The 17982-nt window shown below is 46.1% G+C and overlaps 1 protein-coding gene across 1 annotated transcript; it reads right to left on the reverse strand.

Moving 5' to 3' along the window:
• Nucleotides 1–5893: 5893 nt before the first annotated feature.
• On the reverse strand, nucleotides 5894–17511 carry LOC148109224 (NBPF family member NBPF4-like). The gene is made up of 8 exons (XM_087865738.1): nucleotides 17478–17511; nucleotides 17163–17214; nucleotides 16209–16381; nucleotides 15102–15153; nucleotides 14136–14326; nucleotides 11612–11851; nucleotides 9178–9392; nucleotides 5894–7108 (listed from the first exon to the last, which is right to left on the reverse strand). The coding sequence occupies exons 1-7, from the start codon at nucleotides 17509–17511 to the stop codon at nucleotides 9187–9189; spliced, it is 948 nt and encodes a 315-aa protein (XP_087721864.1). The 3' UTR covers nucleotides 5894–7108; nucleotides 9178–9186.
• Nucleotides 17512–17982: the final 471 nt, after the last annotated feature.

Genomic DNA, 17982 nt, shown 5'->3' on the forward strand with positions numbered 1-17982 from the left:
TTAAATGCTGTGGCTTCTTCCTCTTCCACAAGGCTCCTCATCAGAGGGTGCGGCTTGGGTCATGCTGGGCACTCAGCAGCTTTGTGGTGGGTATCGGTTTGTGCTTCCTCCCCTTTGCTTTCGATTCAGTGCTTTCCTGTTGCAGTCTGAGCAGTTCTATTTAACCAAAGCCCCACAGCAGCTACCACTGAATGCAAACTGGGTCCATCGGGGGGCAAGTGTAGGGCAACCCGAGGGGAAGAAAGGGCTGAGAGGTGAGAAAGGAGAGTGGTGTAAGCCAGCTGGAAATGAAGAAAAAAATTCCCAAGATAGAATGCCATGATGAATAACAATCCAGAAAACATTCCAGTAATTTAAAAAATATGTTCCAGCTCACATTCAGCTATGGTAAAAGTCAATCCTGATCTAAGTTAATCAGCTCAAATATATTTTCATTGGAACATACCTTTGGAGGTATTTTTCAAAGAAATAAGAAATCTATAGGTGAGATGAGGTGAACTGGGGTTTTAATTCAAGAAATAATTTAAAATTAAGTATCCAAATTCAGGTCTGATTCAGGAATAAGATAAATGACAATTTGGGGGTAGAATTTAGATTAGACAGGTTTGAAGCCCAGGCAAAGGAACAAGAGTTTGTGAAGGCCTAGAAGCAAGAGAAGGCAGCGTGTGTTTGCACCACGGGAGGCCAGCATGAGTGGAGTGCAGGCTGATGGCAGCTAGGCAGGTGACTGATCGTGGAGAGCTTACGAGCCATGCTAAGACGTTTGGACTCTAGCCTAAGGATAGTGGGAAGCAACTAAATGATTTTAAATGGAGGAGGTGAATTTACCAGAAGTGCATTTATAAAAAAAACCTTTCTCGTAGCTGGTGGAAAATGATCCAAGGGGAGAAAAACTAGAAGCAGGAAACCAGCAAAGACTTACAAAAGTCCAGAGGTGACTGCTTAGGCCAGGTGAGGATGAGAATAAGTGGGTAGATTCAAAGAAGTTGATTTTACTGGACTTGGTTATTGATTGAATGGAGAGAGTGAACAAAAGAGAAATCAAAGATGAATCCCCGGTTTCTAGCTAGGGCAACTGGGTGGATGTTGTGGCATATATTAGGAAAAGGAACATCAGAAGAGGAATAGTCTGAGAAAGTGAGTTGATTAATATGACTTAGGAATATCCAATCAGAGAGGTTCCAGAAGGTAGTTGTTATATTAGTGTGGAGTTCAGGGGAGATGAGATTTGGGAGTCACCGGCATATAACTCTCATAAAGCCATGGAAGAGAGGAGATTTCTCAGATGAGGTGTAGAGGGAAGACAGGCTGACATAGGACAGGGTCCTGAGGAACACCAACACCTAAGGAGTTGGTAGAGAGCTTGCAAAGGTGCCTAGGATCCATGAGGAAGGTAGGGGGGAATAACAGTGTGTGGAAACCACAGGAAGACGGTGAGTCTATCGAGGAGATTGATGGTGTCCGTTTCTGCTCAGTGTCAGGTAAGACAAAGATTGATATAGCCACCAGGTTTAGTAATGGGGGACATTACTGTCCTTCATGAAATCCCCGTCTGTACAGTGGGGGTCGGTGCCAGATTAGTCTGTGTGTAAGAGAGGGAGAAGTGAAGAATTAGAAATAGCAAGGCGTGCCGACTGTTTCCTCTCCCTCAAATGCCCTTCCACGCTTTACCTACTTGGTAAAATCTTCCTCCTTCCAGGGTAGGGGTGAAGTGAAGGATATTTATAAGCAAGCAAACACAAATCCAAGGAATATTTTCTTTTCCAGATGCAAATTTAGCCAGGGCTGGAAGTCAGGAAGTGGGTGACTTACTCCATGCTCACCAGACAAGAACTTTCAACCAATAAAGGAGGTCTGTACACTCCCTGGTGCCAGTGTGGGGGTGTTGGTCTACATTAAACCAAGAATGTGATGCAATTCTTAGGAACAGGAAGAGGTTTAGCTGGGATGGGACGAGGACTCTGACTTGAGGGAGGTGGAGTAGGAAACAGAGTAGTTTTTTTTTTTTTTCAAAGAGCAGAGCTAGCAATGAGCTGACAAAAGCAGAAGGGATTGAAAAACTATACCTGAAAGCCGTTCTACCCCATCTCTAATTACAGTAAAGCACACAGAAAAAGGATCAGATTCAGAATTGTACCACCTCTTGTACCACCTATTAGGGGAGAGAAAATACTCACCTCAGGACTCTCTTGCCACAAGGGACCCCCGCCTGCACTTTTCTCTTCAAGCAAAGAACAGCTATTCCAATCACAGATGAGAAAATTTATCGGTAAGATGGGGATAGTGGCTATCAACATACATGATAACATGTAGAAAAGCACCTTACATGCTATTTAAGAACAGTTCACGGTTGCCTGGGTGGCTCAGTCGGTTAAGCGTTCAGCTCTTGATTTCAGCTCAGGTCATGATCTCAGGGTCCTGGGATCGAGCCCCACGTTGGGCTCTGCACTGAGCATGGAACCTGCTTGATATTCTCTCTCTCCCTCCCCTCCATCCCTCCCCTCACTCACACTCTCTCTCTCTCTAAAAAAAAAAAAATGCAAACAATGAATCATGGAACACTACATCAAAAACTAATGATGTACTATATGGTGATTAACATAACATAATTTAAAAAATTAAAGTAAAAAAAATTTGAAAAGAACAGTTCAAATGTTAGCTGCTGATGTTCTTACAAGGTATACAAGCACAAGCATATTTTTAAACAAATTTGAATAAGAAATACTAGATACAGATGACATTTGCTCTGAATGACACAGACGCATGTTATGGCAGACGTTTTTAGACACTGTTGGGAATCTTTCTTTGGACTTAACCAGTCATCTTAAATGGAAAGAATCAGCCCTGAACAACTTACTTTCTTCAAGCTTAAAAAAAATTATTTAAGAATTGGTGCTCTGTGAGATCTAAAAATCTGGGGTTAAATGGAAAAACATGGCCAGAGGTTTTTGGTTGTACAGGTCAAATCATTAAACTGAGATTAAAGAAATAGCCCAAATTATTTTCCTCAGAGGACAAAGAAAAGGCAAACAATTATTTTAAATGAGTGTATTTTTGTTATGGTATTTATTTATAGCAATGAGATTTGCCTTGTCTGTCACATAAAGACCATAATTTTTTAAAAGCTCTTCTCTTTTCAGTATAGTTGTTTTCCAAACACTACATTAGACACTTTGAGGAAGTGGCAGTCTTCAGACTGGAGTTTTGCTGCCCTTTTCTGGGAACATGAAATCATAGCCCGAGAAATAGCCCGAGAAATGGACCTGAATACTGCCACACAACCAGACCAGGCAGAAAACGGCCCCATCAGTAATAAAATGATCACAAAGGAAGGTCGTTAGTTTCCAGAGGAACGAGCAGAATTGCATTGATGACCACTGCTTTCCTTGAACAGTTAGAATAGTCATGATAATAGTGATACACTGTGGTACTTAGAGATCCCTTCATGGCTCATAAACTCTTCATGACCGTTATTGCATTTTTACCTGCTTTTATCCTCAAAGAGTGCACATGAAGTGGGTGAAGCAGGTCTCATTCCCACTTTCCAACCATAGGAAACTGAGGCACATGGTACCTAGGTAACCTTAAGCCTTACAGCTACAGACTGGCAAGCTGGATTTAGAAACCAAGTCTCCTGGCTCTGGGTTTAGTATTTTCCAGCCTTCCCCACCACGTTCCCCACAGACCACTGCTGCATGTGACGGCGGTAGTTTGTCTCTGTTGTGGTTTCATATAAATCGCTATCCTTTTCCAGTAATGTCCATTTTACACTACGCTGTTTACCTAACTGATGAAAATAAATATACTGTTCTGTATAATTCTAGCAAGGCTACACTGTTATTGCAGCAAAAAGGACAAAAACAAACATATCTACATAAATCCCACAAGCAAGTGGATGGGCTGTAGCAGAACTTCTTAAACTTTTGCTCAAAAGTTCTTTAGTGTTTTGTTTTGTTTTTAAGAATCTTCAGCAAGCAGACTTCTGCAATAAAAAGTCCCAACTCTGCTATGGGGAAAACTGAATTTTGAGAAAGATGAAAGAAAAAATAATGATGAAAAAAAAAGATGAAAACAACCAAGAAAAACCAGCTCGAGAGTCAACGTATTTTCATTCTAAAGTTCTAACTGTGCAAATAACGCGCTTTCCATATTAATGTAAATGGCCAAACAAAAGGCAAATAAATATGCTCTTCAGTCCTCACTTTTATAGGGCTTACTACCTGCCTCTGCATGCCCAGCCCAACAAACCTCACTGCCTACCCACACTACTTGCAAGGGCATCACTGGGAGTTTGGCAGGTGCAAACTGCCATCGGTTGCTCACAACTAAGCCTTAAACCAGTTTTTTTTTTAAGTTCTTTTTTTAAGATTTTATTTATTTATTTATTTGTTTGTTTGTTTATTTATTTATTTATTTAGACAGTGCACGCAAGCAGGAGAGGGGCAGAGGGGGAGAGAGAGACTCTCAAACTTTGCACTGAGCCCCACACTGGGCTCAATCTCATGACTGAGATCATGACCTGAGCTGAAATCAAGAGTCGGGTGCTTAACTGACGAAGCCACCCAGGCCCCCAAACCAGTTTCTTAACTCTAGCATGGTAAAATATGTCTTACTTTATATGGCATGGTGGTCAAGGTATTTATAATTGAGCTGGAGTCACTTTTTCAGATGGCAATTTGGCAAGGGGTTGAGTGACATGAAAAGCTCGCTTAATATTATCCATACAATATACAAGCGTGATGCCTCTGTGGCCAACTGAAAACATCCCCAGACCGATATCTGCCAGTCTATTTGACTTTTGTACTTTCTCTTCAAGTCAAATTTGTCTCCACATCTTAATCTCTTCTCCCTCTTCACCTTCTTACTTCCAATTGTTTCTGCCCTAAAGAATCAATTTCATTTGCTGTATTATCGCTCTTCCTTTTCTCCGATGTGTTCACCATATGTTGCTAGAATCTTCCTGTTTTTCCTTTATTTTGTTTTTCTGTTTCATTTGCCTTTTCCCCTTCCCATCCCTTATTTAAGGTGGGGGAGAGGGGGGGTGGCGGGGAGGGCCAGAGGGAGAGAGACAGAATCTCAAGCAGGCTCCACACCCAGCACGGAGTCTCAGTAAAAACTCATTGTGCAAGTACTTTCTATTCAGCCACGATGTCCGTGTGTGCAGGTAGTAGAAAAAGAGTATTCAATACACAACACTCAGGGAGTCCTGATTCCATCACTAGGAGTCTTTGAAGGTGAACTTCACCCAACGAGAGATGACTGGGAAATTTTGGCTTTCGAACAGCTGGTCACTGTTGAATAGACTCAATTGTAGATGTAAAACAAAAATCTGGGAGTGGAGCAGGTGGGAAAAATAGGAATAAGCAGCATCTGTTTCACTGGGTGGAAACAATAGTATACGAAGAGTCAGGTTAAGACGGAGGTAAAGAGAAAATAGAATAATGTCAAACGTTTGAGGTTGAGGGGTCACTTAGAAACTGAATGTGAAAAGTTTGACAAGCTAATATGGAACCAAAGATGTCCAAAAACTTTTGGTGCAATGCTCAGCCCTACCTCTACAACCTTCTTAAACACCACACTCACATATAGGCACACATAAGAAGAAAAGAAAGCAAATACCACAGAACGACAAACAGATGAAATTTTTCCCCCATAAGTTAACTATAGCCTAAAAGAGATGGAGACTCAGTGTTAAATATGGCGAGAACAACCAAGAAGATTTACTTTACTGTATACCCTGATACATCAAATCAACCATGATAGTAGGGATTAGAGCACCAGATGCAAAAAATACACGAGTCGAATCATTGAACGCTACATCAAAAACTAAAGATGTACTATATATTGCCTAATTGAACATATTAATTAAATAAAATTCACAAGTGCACAATGATTGTCAAAACAAATACTTTAATGATATAGAATGGGGAGGAAATATTCTTTTCCACAGCACAATGCCAGCAAATACACATTGTATAGGAAGGATAAAGTTAGATAGAATTCTTCCAATGTACAAACACAGATACGGTTATGATGCACCACAGGGATCATTACAGATGGCAAAATTTTAGAAAAAGACTTTAGAGAAGAAGATCTTCATACATTCTCAGAGAACCCCTTGCCAAAATGCTAATTTTAGGAAGAAAATCATGTGTCCTGCTATGAACAGATCTGATAGGCCCTCCATAGCAAAGTAACCAATGAAGCTGTCACAAGAATGGTGATGGGCAAACTTGGACCCTCTTGGTCTCCGGGTGGGCTGAGCTGGGACACACACAGCGTTAACTATGGAGTGTCCTGGCCAGAGGGTTAGGCTGAATTTAGTCAGGAGGAAATGATCAGACAACTTCAGGATATAGACCCTTAAGCCAAGACATCTGACTGTCCCCCACAAACAAGGAAATGTCAGCACCAGCAGACACAGCCACCTAACGGTGAGGAGATATTTTGGGTTCAAAAGGACTAAAAAAAAAAAAAAAAAAAAAGGAACACATTCTTTTTAGTCCTTTGGAACCGAAAATATCTCTTCTCGCTTGTGTTGTCTCTTCTATGTGGTGACACTGACTGTTTGAAGAAAGTCCAGTCATCTTGTTCAATGATCTACATTCTCAAGTTGTCTGGTAACTTCCTCATGCTCAAATTCAGGCTAAACCTTACCAGCAAGAACACCGCATAGTTAATGCTGTCTGCTCCTAGCGCAGCCCATCTGGTGGCCCAGAATGTCCAGTTTGACTTGTGGTCTTTTTCCATGGTGCTCTTGACTCAGGTTCTCTGCAGGGTGGAATTGAGAGCAGCAAGACTTAAGGTCTGTCAAAACTGTGTCATCTAGTCAGGCATTGGTCTCCTGAGGGATTTCTCACAACTGGAGCTGAAGGCTAGAATCTCTCTCATCAAAGCAGTCTTTTGCAGTCAAAATCACAGAGAATGGCTTGTGATTGTGATGTTGATTCTCAGCAAAGGATCCCACCTGTGCTGTGTTTGGGCTTTAAGTTGATTTGCTGTTCTAGATTTCTTTTCATCAAGTGGAAAATGATGGGGTTTTGTGATGGGGTTTATGATGGGGTTTTCTTCACATGAGGAATCTCTTAGTTTCTGAAGTACTTGGTATCTGAGAGAGAAAGAGAGAGAAATCAAATGTGAGTCTTGGTCAGATGTCACCTGGTGACAGAGGCCAGGAGCAAGCTGAACCCCTGTCCAGAGAAGGAGCCTAAAGGGGGAGCCGCAGGCAGCCTGAGGGGGAGAGTGAGAGCCACAGGTCAGAAGTAATACCTCACTAAACTGAGCGTCAGCCTGTGTTGCAGGATCTAGGGACCCCTGTGCTCCCCCACTCCCCGGCGGGAGCCTGGTGATATCCCAGCTCAAGGCTGCTGTGAGCTTTGGCCAGATCCCAACTACCCCTTCCTCAGTAGCCACTTCACTCTTGAGCCCCCTTCATCAGAAGCCCAAGTGATGGCTTTCTCACGCCTCCCAGAGAGGGATGCACCTAGCACCCAGCACACACGTTCAGAAACAGACTGCTGTAGGAAGGAGGGGACCCTTGGCAGACAAACACACCCCTTTCTCACCGTTGTCCCCGTCTTCTGAGGAGGAGGCCAGGCTATGGAATGAGTCCTAGAATGTCAGAGCCAACAGGGGCCTCAGCCTATCTCCAAGCTCCTTTCTGCCATGTGCAGATGAGGACCCCCTAAAGCCATGTGACCTGTGTCTGAAAACCCTGGACTGAAACCCTGGCTCAGGCCCTGTGCAAACATGTGGGGAAAGGGAGAGGAAAGCCTCTGATCTGGAGGTGTGGGCAAGCAGTAGACATTCTTGGTCACTTGGCTGGAGAGGAACAAGCCCAAAGGGGCAGAGGAAAGAGCTCAAGGAGGAGAAACTCAAAGGGGAATTCACAAAAAGAGAGCAGGGGTGTTACCATGGCCCTAGTCATTTTCACTCAGGGACACCAACATTCTCTGAAGGTAATCTCACACAGGATAGCCCTTGGGGCATTTCTAGGACTATTCTCAATGCAGAGACTCACCATACTCTGAAGTGAAAATGAAAAGGCATTCGTTTTAGCTCTCTAGATTCTCATCCCTTCTTTTCCAAAGTTTCCCTAAAGAAAGAGTCTCTCAGTGTTTACCCTGGTATAAAGAAGGACCTGCAAATGGGTTGATATAGGAGAATGAGACCTAAGGTTCTTTACTGAGATGTTGTATAAGGACAAAATTTGATTAAAATATTTTTTTTCAGTCTGCAGTGAACCTGCAGGGGGTGTGAAATCCACTCAGTGACTAGTGAACTGTCGATTTCATTGTCATAGGAGGAAAGAAAGCACTAAATTCTTTGACCTTTGATCAGGGAAGAGATTATGTTTTGGACTCTGGGTATCTATGTAATATTTATTTTTTTCTTGTCTTTTTTTCTTTCATTTTCTTTTTTTACTTATTATTCTGTTTCGTTAGCCAGTGTATGGTACATCATTAGTTTTTGAGGTTGTGTCCAATGATTTATCAGTGACGTATAACACCCAGTGCACATCACAACACGTGCCTTCTACATTATAGGGGCTGAGGAGAAAACTAACTCCAGGCAGTCCGGTGTGGCACTCCCAGCTGTGACAGGTTCTCATTTAGTTTTTCTCATGGGGGCTCTTTCTCCTCAGCTTTAGCACTTCTTATTCACATGGAGAAGGTGAGTGTTACGTGTCCTCCTAGGTCAGATTCCCTGAACGACCCAGGAGGAGAGTCCTTTTGCAAATGACTCATTAAGACAGTGCTCCTGGGAGGACGAGGCCTCAGAGTTGGGCAAGCAGGGAAGGAAGGCAAAGAAGCCGAGAAAGTGTGTGATTTCCGGCAAAGTTCGCGTGTTTGGCAACATGTGTAACTGACACTGCTCTGCCGAGGAGGGCCATGGGGACTGCTTCCCCGTGGCCATGAGTGGAGGGGAGAGGGGATCTCAGGACGGCCCCAGCAGGAACACAGCAGAGTTCAGATGCAACCAGGTGATGGAGATGGCAGGGCCGGCAGGGTGGCAGCCCCTTGGGAAACAGACAAAAGCCCAGACAGAGGTAGCACCAGCTGTGGGAGTGACCAAAGGAGGAAGACAAGGCAGTGTGAGTGTGTTGGGGGGTGCAGCTATCATCTGAAGGACAGCAATAGGAATCCGTGCCCCAAGAGCCACAGGGGGCGTGATTACCTCCGTTCCCTAAGCCAGAGGGCCACGGAATCTGCATGCGAGTCTCCACCGGCCAAACTGCAGTTTTCTCTTGGGAATCTTGTCTTCCATGACACCGAGGGCTTTCCTGTGGCCAAAGACTTGACACTCACACTGGCTGTCCCTCGAGGCCTCAGCGGCATCACCCTCCAGCTTGGGAGGGTTCTTCACGCAGAGGGAAGCATCCAAACCCAGCTCTGGATGGAAAAGCACATCAACAGGATCTGCTGTTATTCATGATCTTTCTGATCCTCCACCCACACTGACGTCAAAGGACGACATCGGACAGAAGGAGCAAGGCCATCCGAGTGTTCAGAGGGGTGGGGAAGCCAATGGACGCGCTTTGATTATTTCCTGTTTTGTTCATTTCTCTCACACTACCTGTAGGGATAAGAATGCCAGAAGGCCAAAGTGCTTGCAGTTGACAAAAGTGAAATCAGAGAAGCAGAATTGGTAAAAACAGAGTTCCGGAGAAGAGAAGACAAAGGCAGGGCAATCAGGCTGGAAAGAGGCTGTGCTATTGGTGGGAAGAGACTGTAGACATCAGCTAAAGTGAAAGTTGAAGGGAAGCCTTTGGGGAGCAACCAGGGAAGAGAAAGCTGGGGAGTTGACACAACACGTGTCAACACGTGGTGCACTTCATACGTGTACACTCTGGATAATACACACACGGAATATACATCGTGTATGTGACCTGAGATACAAATGTGTGTGTCTGTATGTACGTATGTACCTAATTCAGTAAATGAGTAAATAGGGATCTGGGGGACACGGAACCTAATATTCTAACCTCCCTTCTGGTCAGTTGAAATTGGAAAAAATACACAAATCCAAGGACAATGAGAAAAGGGGTGGAAGAAACAGGTGACCTGTTCAACACCACGGAGGGATTACAGGGGGGAGCAGGTGGGAACAAAACAGAGTAAAACCATCTGCCATGGCGTGACAGTTTGTATTCGCCCCCAGTTCATAGGGGTGAATCACAATCCCCAATGTGATGGTTTTGTGGGGTGAGCATCTTGTAGGCAGATGCCCCCGAGAAGGGATCCGTGCCCTATAAAGGAGACCCCACAAAGCTCCCTCACTCCTGGGAGGACAAGGGAAGAAGGCGGCCACCTCCGAACCAGGAAGGCAGCGTCACCAGGCCCCAAATGTGCACCTGTTTGATTGTGGTTCTACCGCACCTGCAGAACTGTGAGATCACAACTTCTGTTGTTGACAAGGCAGTCTGTCTGTGGCATTTTTTTTCTCAGAGCCGGAATGCAAAAGAATCCGGCATGGAGACTGGTTTCCTGCTCAGGCCTCTGTGAAAGGTGAGTCACAGAGAGAGGAACTGAGCCAGCGGGGTGAGTCGGGGCCACGACAGTGGGCGCCATGGAGAAGTGACAGAGAGGCTCGAGGGGCAAGACAGTAAGTACGTCAAGTTCTAAGGCCCTTGTCGGGGCTGTGCTTCCCCAAACACTCCCTGAGCTCTTTCTCTGGGGCCTCTCCCCGGTGCCACAGTCTGCTGCTTATGTCACCTCCACCTGGGAACTGCGTCTCCTCATTTCTCAGGTAGTTCTGACAGAGGAGCCCCAGGCCACCCCAGGCTCCAGGAAGGGGCACTGAATGCAGGAGGGTAAGGAACGCACGACCCAGGGGAAGGTCAGAAAGCTCAGTCTTCAGGAAATCTGAGCAGAGGTGGGTCCTGATGAAGAAGAAGCTGGGGACGAGGCCCCGGAGATGAGGGGAGATGATGAACTAGACGGAGGATCAGAGGAGAGAGTGACGTGTGCACTTCATGTAAGAAAGGGGCCACTTATGTCCTTAGAAAAGGGAAAAAAGAAAAATAAGTGGGAGACAGTGTTGTGAGGCCAGTATTACCATTGTGACTGTGAGCACCGAACAGGGAAGATTGCCTTGAAGATGTCGTAGGAGAGAAAACTGGGCACAGGAGCCTTTCTGAGAAAGCTAGGGAAGATGGGGTCCAGTGAATGTGGAGCTGCTGACAACTGCCCCGCCCCCCATGAAACAATGCCCCGAAACCATTTGCTGAGTGCTAAAGCCCCACAGCGACCCACAAATTAGACATGACAAATTCATAGATGATGTCAAGCAATTTCTGTTGAATCAGGCCCCCCAGAATTTATGCTGTTTCTTCTTTCCTGTATCGATGGAATGGAGATACTAGTTTTGCACTTTCCGATGAAGGGACAGAGGGGAAACTAGGTAAGAGGATGAATAAGTTGGCCACTTAAAGAGCTAGGAAGTTGCAAACCCAGGACCCGGGGCAGAGCTGATACTAAACACCGGGCTCTTGCTGACCTCGCTGGATTGGAGCATCATGGGGTTCGACCTCACCCCGTTGCTGCCTCCAGCCACAAGTCTGTGACAACCAACATAGGGACTAGAACTTCCTACTCCCCGTCCCTCTCACCTTGGAAGAGCGGCCATTGGTTCCCAGAACCCATCTTGGTGTCCAGGCTCCCGATGGCAGAGGAGAGGCCGAGCCTGGCTCTGTTGTCACCACAATCCAACTGCTGTTCCAGCCGCTGTCGCAGAGAATTGGCCACCTGGGTGCTTGGCTGTGTCTGTGCTCCTGACATTTGCACCTTTGCCATTTGGAAACTCACATTTCCACTCGATGGGCCCTGGTGATGGGGAGCCTGCATCGGGGCTGAAGCAAGAAGAGATTTCAATGGGATCCACCCCAGGGCTCCTTAGCTGAGCACTCCCAGAACACCCACGTCTGATGTCCCTTCTGGTCTGAGAGACCACCCTGCGAGCAGGTACAAAGGTAGACACCATGTGTATGAAGGAGATGTCAGTGTGGTGTCCGAGCCTAGGGATGCTGGAACGGCAGGTGCCCACCCTGCAAAGTCCCTGAGGTGAAAATCACCCCTTTCACTCCACCAGGCCTTGGCATGGGCACACAAGTTCATTCCTATCATTCCGTTAGTCATAACCTTCTTCCTACAGCCTGGAGAGAGTAGGTCCCAGAGAGTTCTTAGGGCATGGGGAGAAGGAGTTGCCAGTGGGAGCTGGGCAGCATTACAGGGGTGCCAGGCAGCCAAGTGAAGAGCCTCCTGGGGACCCCTCGTGACAACAGAAAAGGCCTGGGACCTCTCAGCTCTCATTGCTTTTGGATGGAGCCTCATGGAGACATTGATCTCTCAGAGGGGATGAAAGAGCCACTGGCTCTGCTCACAGGACAGAGTGACTGACAGGGTAGGAGTTGGCAGATGTGTGGCAGGGTCACAGGGATCTCTGGGGGCAGTCTTGCAACTTTTTTGGTTACATTTACAACTGTTTCAAATAATTTGGTACAAAAGCAGAGAGGACAGGACCAACCCCATCCCCACATAGGCCCTGACAGGACCGAGTGGAGACCAGTGGGCAGTCTGAGCTGGTGCGGGTCTGAGGTCCCATAACCACTGGCCAGGGGTCGTGGGCAAGTGATATGACATTGCTGAGTCTCAGCACCCTCAGCTCTCACAGGAGATGCCACACCAACTGCAGAGTGTCCTGTGAGGACACGAGCGGCTCCAGCACAACAGCGCTGCTGGTGAGTGGGCACGGAAAGGGACGTGGCGGACAAACGAAGCAAAGTAACTGTGTGTTTCATTTCTGCTTCCTGAATTGCTGTAATCCTGAGGAGGCCTTTGCTTCTTGGCCCCTCCGAGAGGAATGGGAAACAGGGGAGAAGGTGGTCCTAGGGTGGAGAGACTGTTAACTGACCAAAAAGATGAAGGAACAAAATGTTTCATGGCCAATTTCACTAGACAACATTGACACAGTGAGGAACATCATAGACTCCTTGCTGCTCCTACAAGGTGATTTGATGAGCAAGGAAAGTCGGCTAACAACGCAAACGCTTCTCCCAGAAGCAAAGTCCGAATTGTAGCCTGAGTGGGAAGAAATGAGAATTGGGTGTTAGCCTGCACTCCTGTGCGAGTGTGACCCAAGGGGGTCTTGCTGAGCAGGCAGCACTTTTCTGAAGATTCTGGAGAGGGGAACAACTCTGCTTTGCTCCAGAATGAGGCCAATACCCACGGCAGGTGCACGGACCGTTGACCATTTACATGACATTATGCTACTGAGAGCAACACTTGACGGGGAGAAAATCACTGAAGCTGCACACAGGGTGGAAAGGACACCATCCGTGGAGGATGGAAAACCAGGGCTAGAGCTTCGGCTTCACTGAAACCACGGGGTCAAGCTAGGACTGGGTGCTCAGGGTCTTCTATCTAAATGCTGAGCATTCTGGGCTCCCCAGAAGCCAAAACTTTGAGCTCAGCAACAATATCACAGATGCTGCAAATATGGAGCACATGCAAATCTGTGTGGAGAGCCAGACAGTTTGCAGGACACTACAACAGATATACAACTGGCAATAGAATCTCATGAGTAGCAGAAGTCGGTTCTTACAAAAAAAGAGAGAAAGCAAGAAAGCAAGAAAGAAAAAGGAGAGAAAAGAAAGAGTCCTGTTACCCAGATATCTACAGTTGACATCATGGTGGCTGAAGGTTTGCTCTCTTCCCTGCATTTCTCCTCTCTAAACTGACTTGGTATCAAGGGTCTGCACTTGGGAGGGGGCTTGGTGGCAGAGGGAAGTCTGGGACAGAAGGAAAGGAAAATTGTCTGACCCACATGATGCCTTTTCTTTTTTTTATACACTCCCCGCCCAGTGTGGAGCCCAACGTGGGCCTTGAACTCACAACCCTATGATCAAGACCTGAATGGAGATCAAGAGCTGGATGCTTAACCAACTGAGCCACCCAGGTAACCCAGTGTTTTTGAAATGATATCCAAGAGCAGAGTTCAAACCAGTTTGAGTCTCCAGGGTCTGTTGGCTGGGATGCACATCTCAGCCAATTTAGGTTGTTGGATACAGAGAAGACAGGCTTCCTGACCTCCCCTCCACCCAGGAGTGTTGTGCCCCTCACAATGGGAGTACTTACCATCCACATCCAGACCCAAGAAGGTTTCCTGCTTATCAAATGTGAATGAAACACTTGTGTAAGGTCTGCAGGTGTCTGGCAGGTCATGGCCAAATGAAGAAGTCAAATAACAGTCATCCAGGGAGTCCTGTGGGTCTTCATTCTCTTCTGTCACTGGCAGCTCCCTGTGGAGCCTCGTGTGACAGTCAGGACTGGAGATGCAACAAGAAAGTTGAGTCAACATGGAGTCCCAGCTGCTTTGGGCGGCAGGGAGGAAGCACTGGGCATAGAAAAGAAATGCGAAGTCTTCTTCCCATGAACCTTTCTGCCTCCATCTGGGGCCAGAGTGTGGATGTACCGGGGATAGATGAGGCAGGCAGGGAGGGAGCAAGAGCTAGAGGGGCCCAGAGCATGGCCAGAATGGGAGACTAAAGGGAAGGAGTCTGAACCACCCCAGCACACAGCAGTCACAACACACAGCACACTCAGAAAACAATAAAACCAGCATCAACACTTTTGCATACGTTTTGTTGACATTTACAGAAAGCACCAAGACAACCCCAGACTGGCAGCATTGTAGATTCCTAGAAAGCTCGTGTGTCCGAGGCCTACTTGTCTAAATACTGAGATATGAATTTTTTTACACACTTTTCTTGCCATGAATTCCTGCCAGCGTCATAATGCGAAACGAGCAGAGACAGATGTGCATCTTAGGCTGGACTCAATAGAAAGAGAGACCGTGAGAATTCAAGAAATCCTGTGATTGGTTAGTATACCTGTGTCAATGGCCTGAACCTCCAAATTTGGGACGCAGAAAGAAAGGGTCCTATACGAGTACCACAGTGAAACAGAGAACATTGCTAACGGACCATTTTTATGGGTGTCTGAATGGGTGAAATAGGTACATTTAGCACTTTCTAGATTTGCCGAGAGCCAAGATCCCCAGACATCACCACTGCATTAAAGCCCATGATTCTTCAGAGTTACCTGGCGCATATCCGTCCTTGGTCTTCTTCCTCCACAAGATCATTATGACTGTCTACAAATAAATACAGACAGGGCCAGTCATGTTAAACAACACCATGTGTACATTCCAATTAAGTATCTGATAGAACTAGCACATGGACTGTGTGCCGCTTAGCGGGGCAGCAGGATATTGTGAGAGTAACCATCCAGGAGGCCTCAGGTAGTGTCTTGGGAATGTGCCTTGGTCTGCTTTCCTGAGCCATTGGGCATGAGCTCCCTGCTGTGGTAGAGCCACATCTCAAGAGTCTGTGTACAGCGTGAAACATGTGTTTTGGCACAGATTTTGGGGAACAGCTTACCTACATTCTAAAAACTTAGTGCAGCCTTCTCTCATTACCTTATGCCATGAGATAAATGGTTTAAGGGAATTTAGACACAGAGACCAGACTGATGGATGGAATCTGCAAACCCTCAAATCAAAAGAAACCTTTTGTGTACAATTCTTTGTGCTTACAGACATATGAGCCATGCATGGGAGGGGCAAAGGCCAGAATCAGCTGTGCTTCAAGGAAACCTACGAGCAAGCTGATGGTAGAGGTGTTGATGACCTGATACTCTGATGACAACTCAGTGTAGACAGCCAACATAGAGGACACAGACACTGGGAGTCAGAGCAGTCAGGTAGGGAAACAACAAATTGAAAGATGTAGGTAAGGCTGCCAACATCTTTGGACAGGCACAAAAATTCAAGAGACAATATTCAGCTATGAAAATGAGAGCATTGCAGATGAAGAGAGATATTTAATGGAAATCAGGAACAAAGACAGAGACCTCTGCATGTGGAGCACAAGTGAGTGTGAGCTGTCACATCTGCCTTGAATCGAATGTCCTAACTTCTGTCAGAAGCCATAAGCATGGCCTGAGATGAGGAACAAAGGGCAGGTGCCTGACTCACCTGAGGTCTGTGCTAAAAAGTGTATCCTAGAGCCTGACTCAGATCCTTATGTCTACTGGGCTTCTACAGAGCGATGACACATTTCTGCACAACCAGAGGTTGGGATCCCAAAAATAGGGGGTCAGCTTGGGAGTCCAGTTGGAGCTTTATCACCTTGACAATGGAGGACTCACTAGCTACTTCCAGAGCAGAACAGATGTCCAGATCTTCGAATGAGGTGATGTCAGCCTTGCTACAAGTCCCGAGGGAGTCAGACAGGTCAGGAAGGGCCGAATAAGTCAAATAGCATTCATCCAGGGAATCACATGGGGTATCCTCTTCCACCTCTGGCAGCTCTGCGGTGAGCCTGGGAGGGTCGGGAGATCTGAAGTTTAACACAAGAAAAGTAGACACCCCAGCATCCTACTGGTTTTGATGGGAGGCTGAGAAGTATACTCATAACAAAGGGGCACAGCTGTGATTAACAGCAAAAACTATCCTCCTGTTACAGGGACAGAGTGTGGCTGCTGTGGGGGCAGTAGGGACAGATAGAGAACAAAAGGTGCTCAGGATAGTGGCCGCAGAGCTAAGCTTCTGAGCAACAAACTGAACGACTATGGAATGGAACACATAGCTCACAGCGCACATGGGGAATCCTAAAGGTGGCTTCAACACTTTTGCATAAATATTGTTGATACTACCTTGGGTGACCAAGTGAACACAGGCTTTAAAAGACAACATCCATATGGAGAGACCTTGTGTCGTTGGTGCCTCTTTCTCATCCTGTGACATGACGTGAATGGTTTTTTTAGGTATTCTTTGGCTATAACATATCCTCGGTGTGGTAACACCAAACAGGGAGAGGCAGATAGGCCTCTCACTCTCGTTTTAGCAAAAGGAGAGAACAGGGGAATGCAGAGAATCCCAGTGACTGCTAATTCACGAAGTTTCACGCCCTTCAGGTTATTGAAGTGAAGGGGTCAGTAAATGGAACTTAACCATGTAACATGTGAAGCCACACTTCATGGTTAAACAAAGGTACTTTGTGATTGGAGAACGGATAAAACAGGCATGTCTGGCAGTTTATGTTTCTTCCTTAAAATGCAGTTTAACCACTGAAATAACAACCCAGGATTCTTCAGAGTTACCTGGGGCCTATCAGGTCTTGGTCTTCTTCCTCCTTATGAGAGATCTGATTTTCTGTAAATACATAAAGACAGGGAGGTCATTAAGCAGATCCTGCTCGGTACATTAATAATCTAGTGTCTAATGCTAGCCAGGCAATCAGATATGCTCAATGTGAGAACAGGTTTAGGCAGAAAAATATTTCAGGGTGCTTCTGATATTGTCTTATGATAAGTGGCTTGATTTCCTGGGCTGAGGCATTGAGGAAAATTTACTTTTTCTAGGAGATGATCATCACGGTTGCCCTTGGCTTAAGTCTGTGCAAACACTTTACTTACCTTTTTCATACAGATTTGGGGAGCCAGCCTCCATGCATTCTAAAAGGATTACTGCAGAATTCAGCCTCTGCTCATCAGAGAGCCTGCTTGTTAAAGACGTAGTGGAATTTATACAAGGAGAGTGAACATATGGAATGCAAAGACAAACCCTCAAATGAAAGTGAGTGTTTGGTGCTACACAGAACATTGTCTCAATTCATGTGGTGGGGAAAAGCAAAGCACAGCTCTGCTTTGGGAAACATAAAAACAAGCTATCAGTGGAGGGACTGAGGGTGGGTGTTCAAACAACTGTTTAGGAAGACAAGTCAACCCAAAGGAAAGACACAGCGGGGCTTGGAAGAGCAAAACCAGTTAACCCTGGACAAGAATGTCAACTGACAGTGGCAGGCATAGATTCGTAAAGGACGTGGCTAAGAGATGAAACGTAGAGCTTATTGAAGGTGAGAAGAGAGGTTTCATCCAAATTAGGTCTGACAGACACCTTCTGCGCTCATCTTGCTCAGGT

Source organism: Ursus americanus, chromosome 12, assembly GCF_024610735.1.
Source record: "Ursus americanus isolate L20-20 chromosome 12, mUrsAme1.1.p, whole genome shotgun sequence".
Taxonomy (NCBI): Eukaryota; Metazoa; Chordata; class Mammalia; order Carnivora; family Ursidae; genus Ursus; species Ursus americanus.

Coding starts and splice junctions, on each gene's coding strand:
- LOC148109224 (XM_087865738.1), bottom strand. CDS start 17,511: ATGGAGGCTGGCTCCCCAAATCTGTATGAAAAAG. Junction 14,327..15,101: donor CAAGGACGGATATGCGCCAG/GTAACTCTGAAG, acceptor TTGCATCTCCAG/TCCTGACTGTCACACGAGGC. Junction 11,852..14,135: donor CTTGGGTCTGGATGTGGATG/GTAAGTACTCCC, acceptor TTCTTGCTTCAG/CCCCGATGCAGGCTCCCCAT.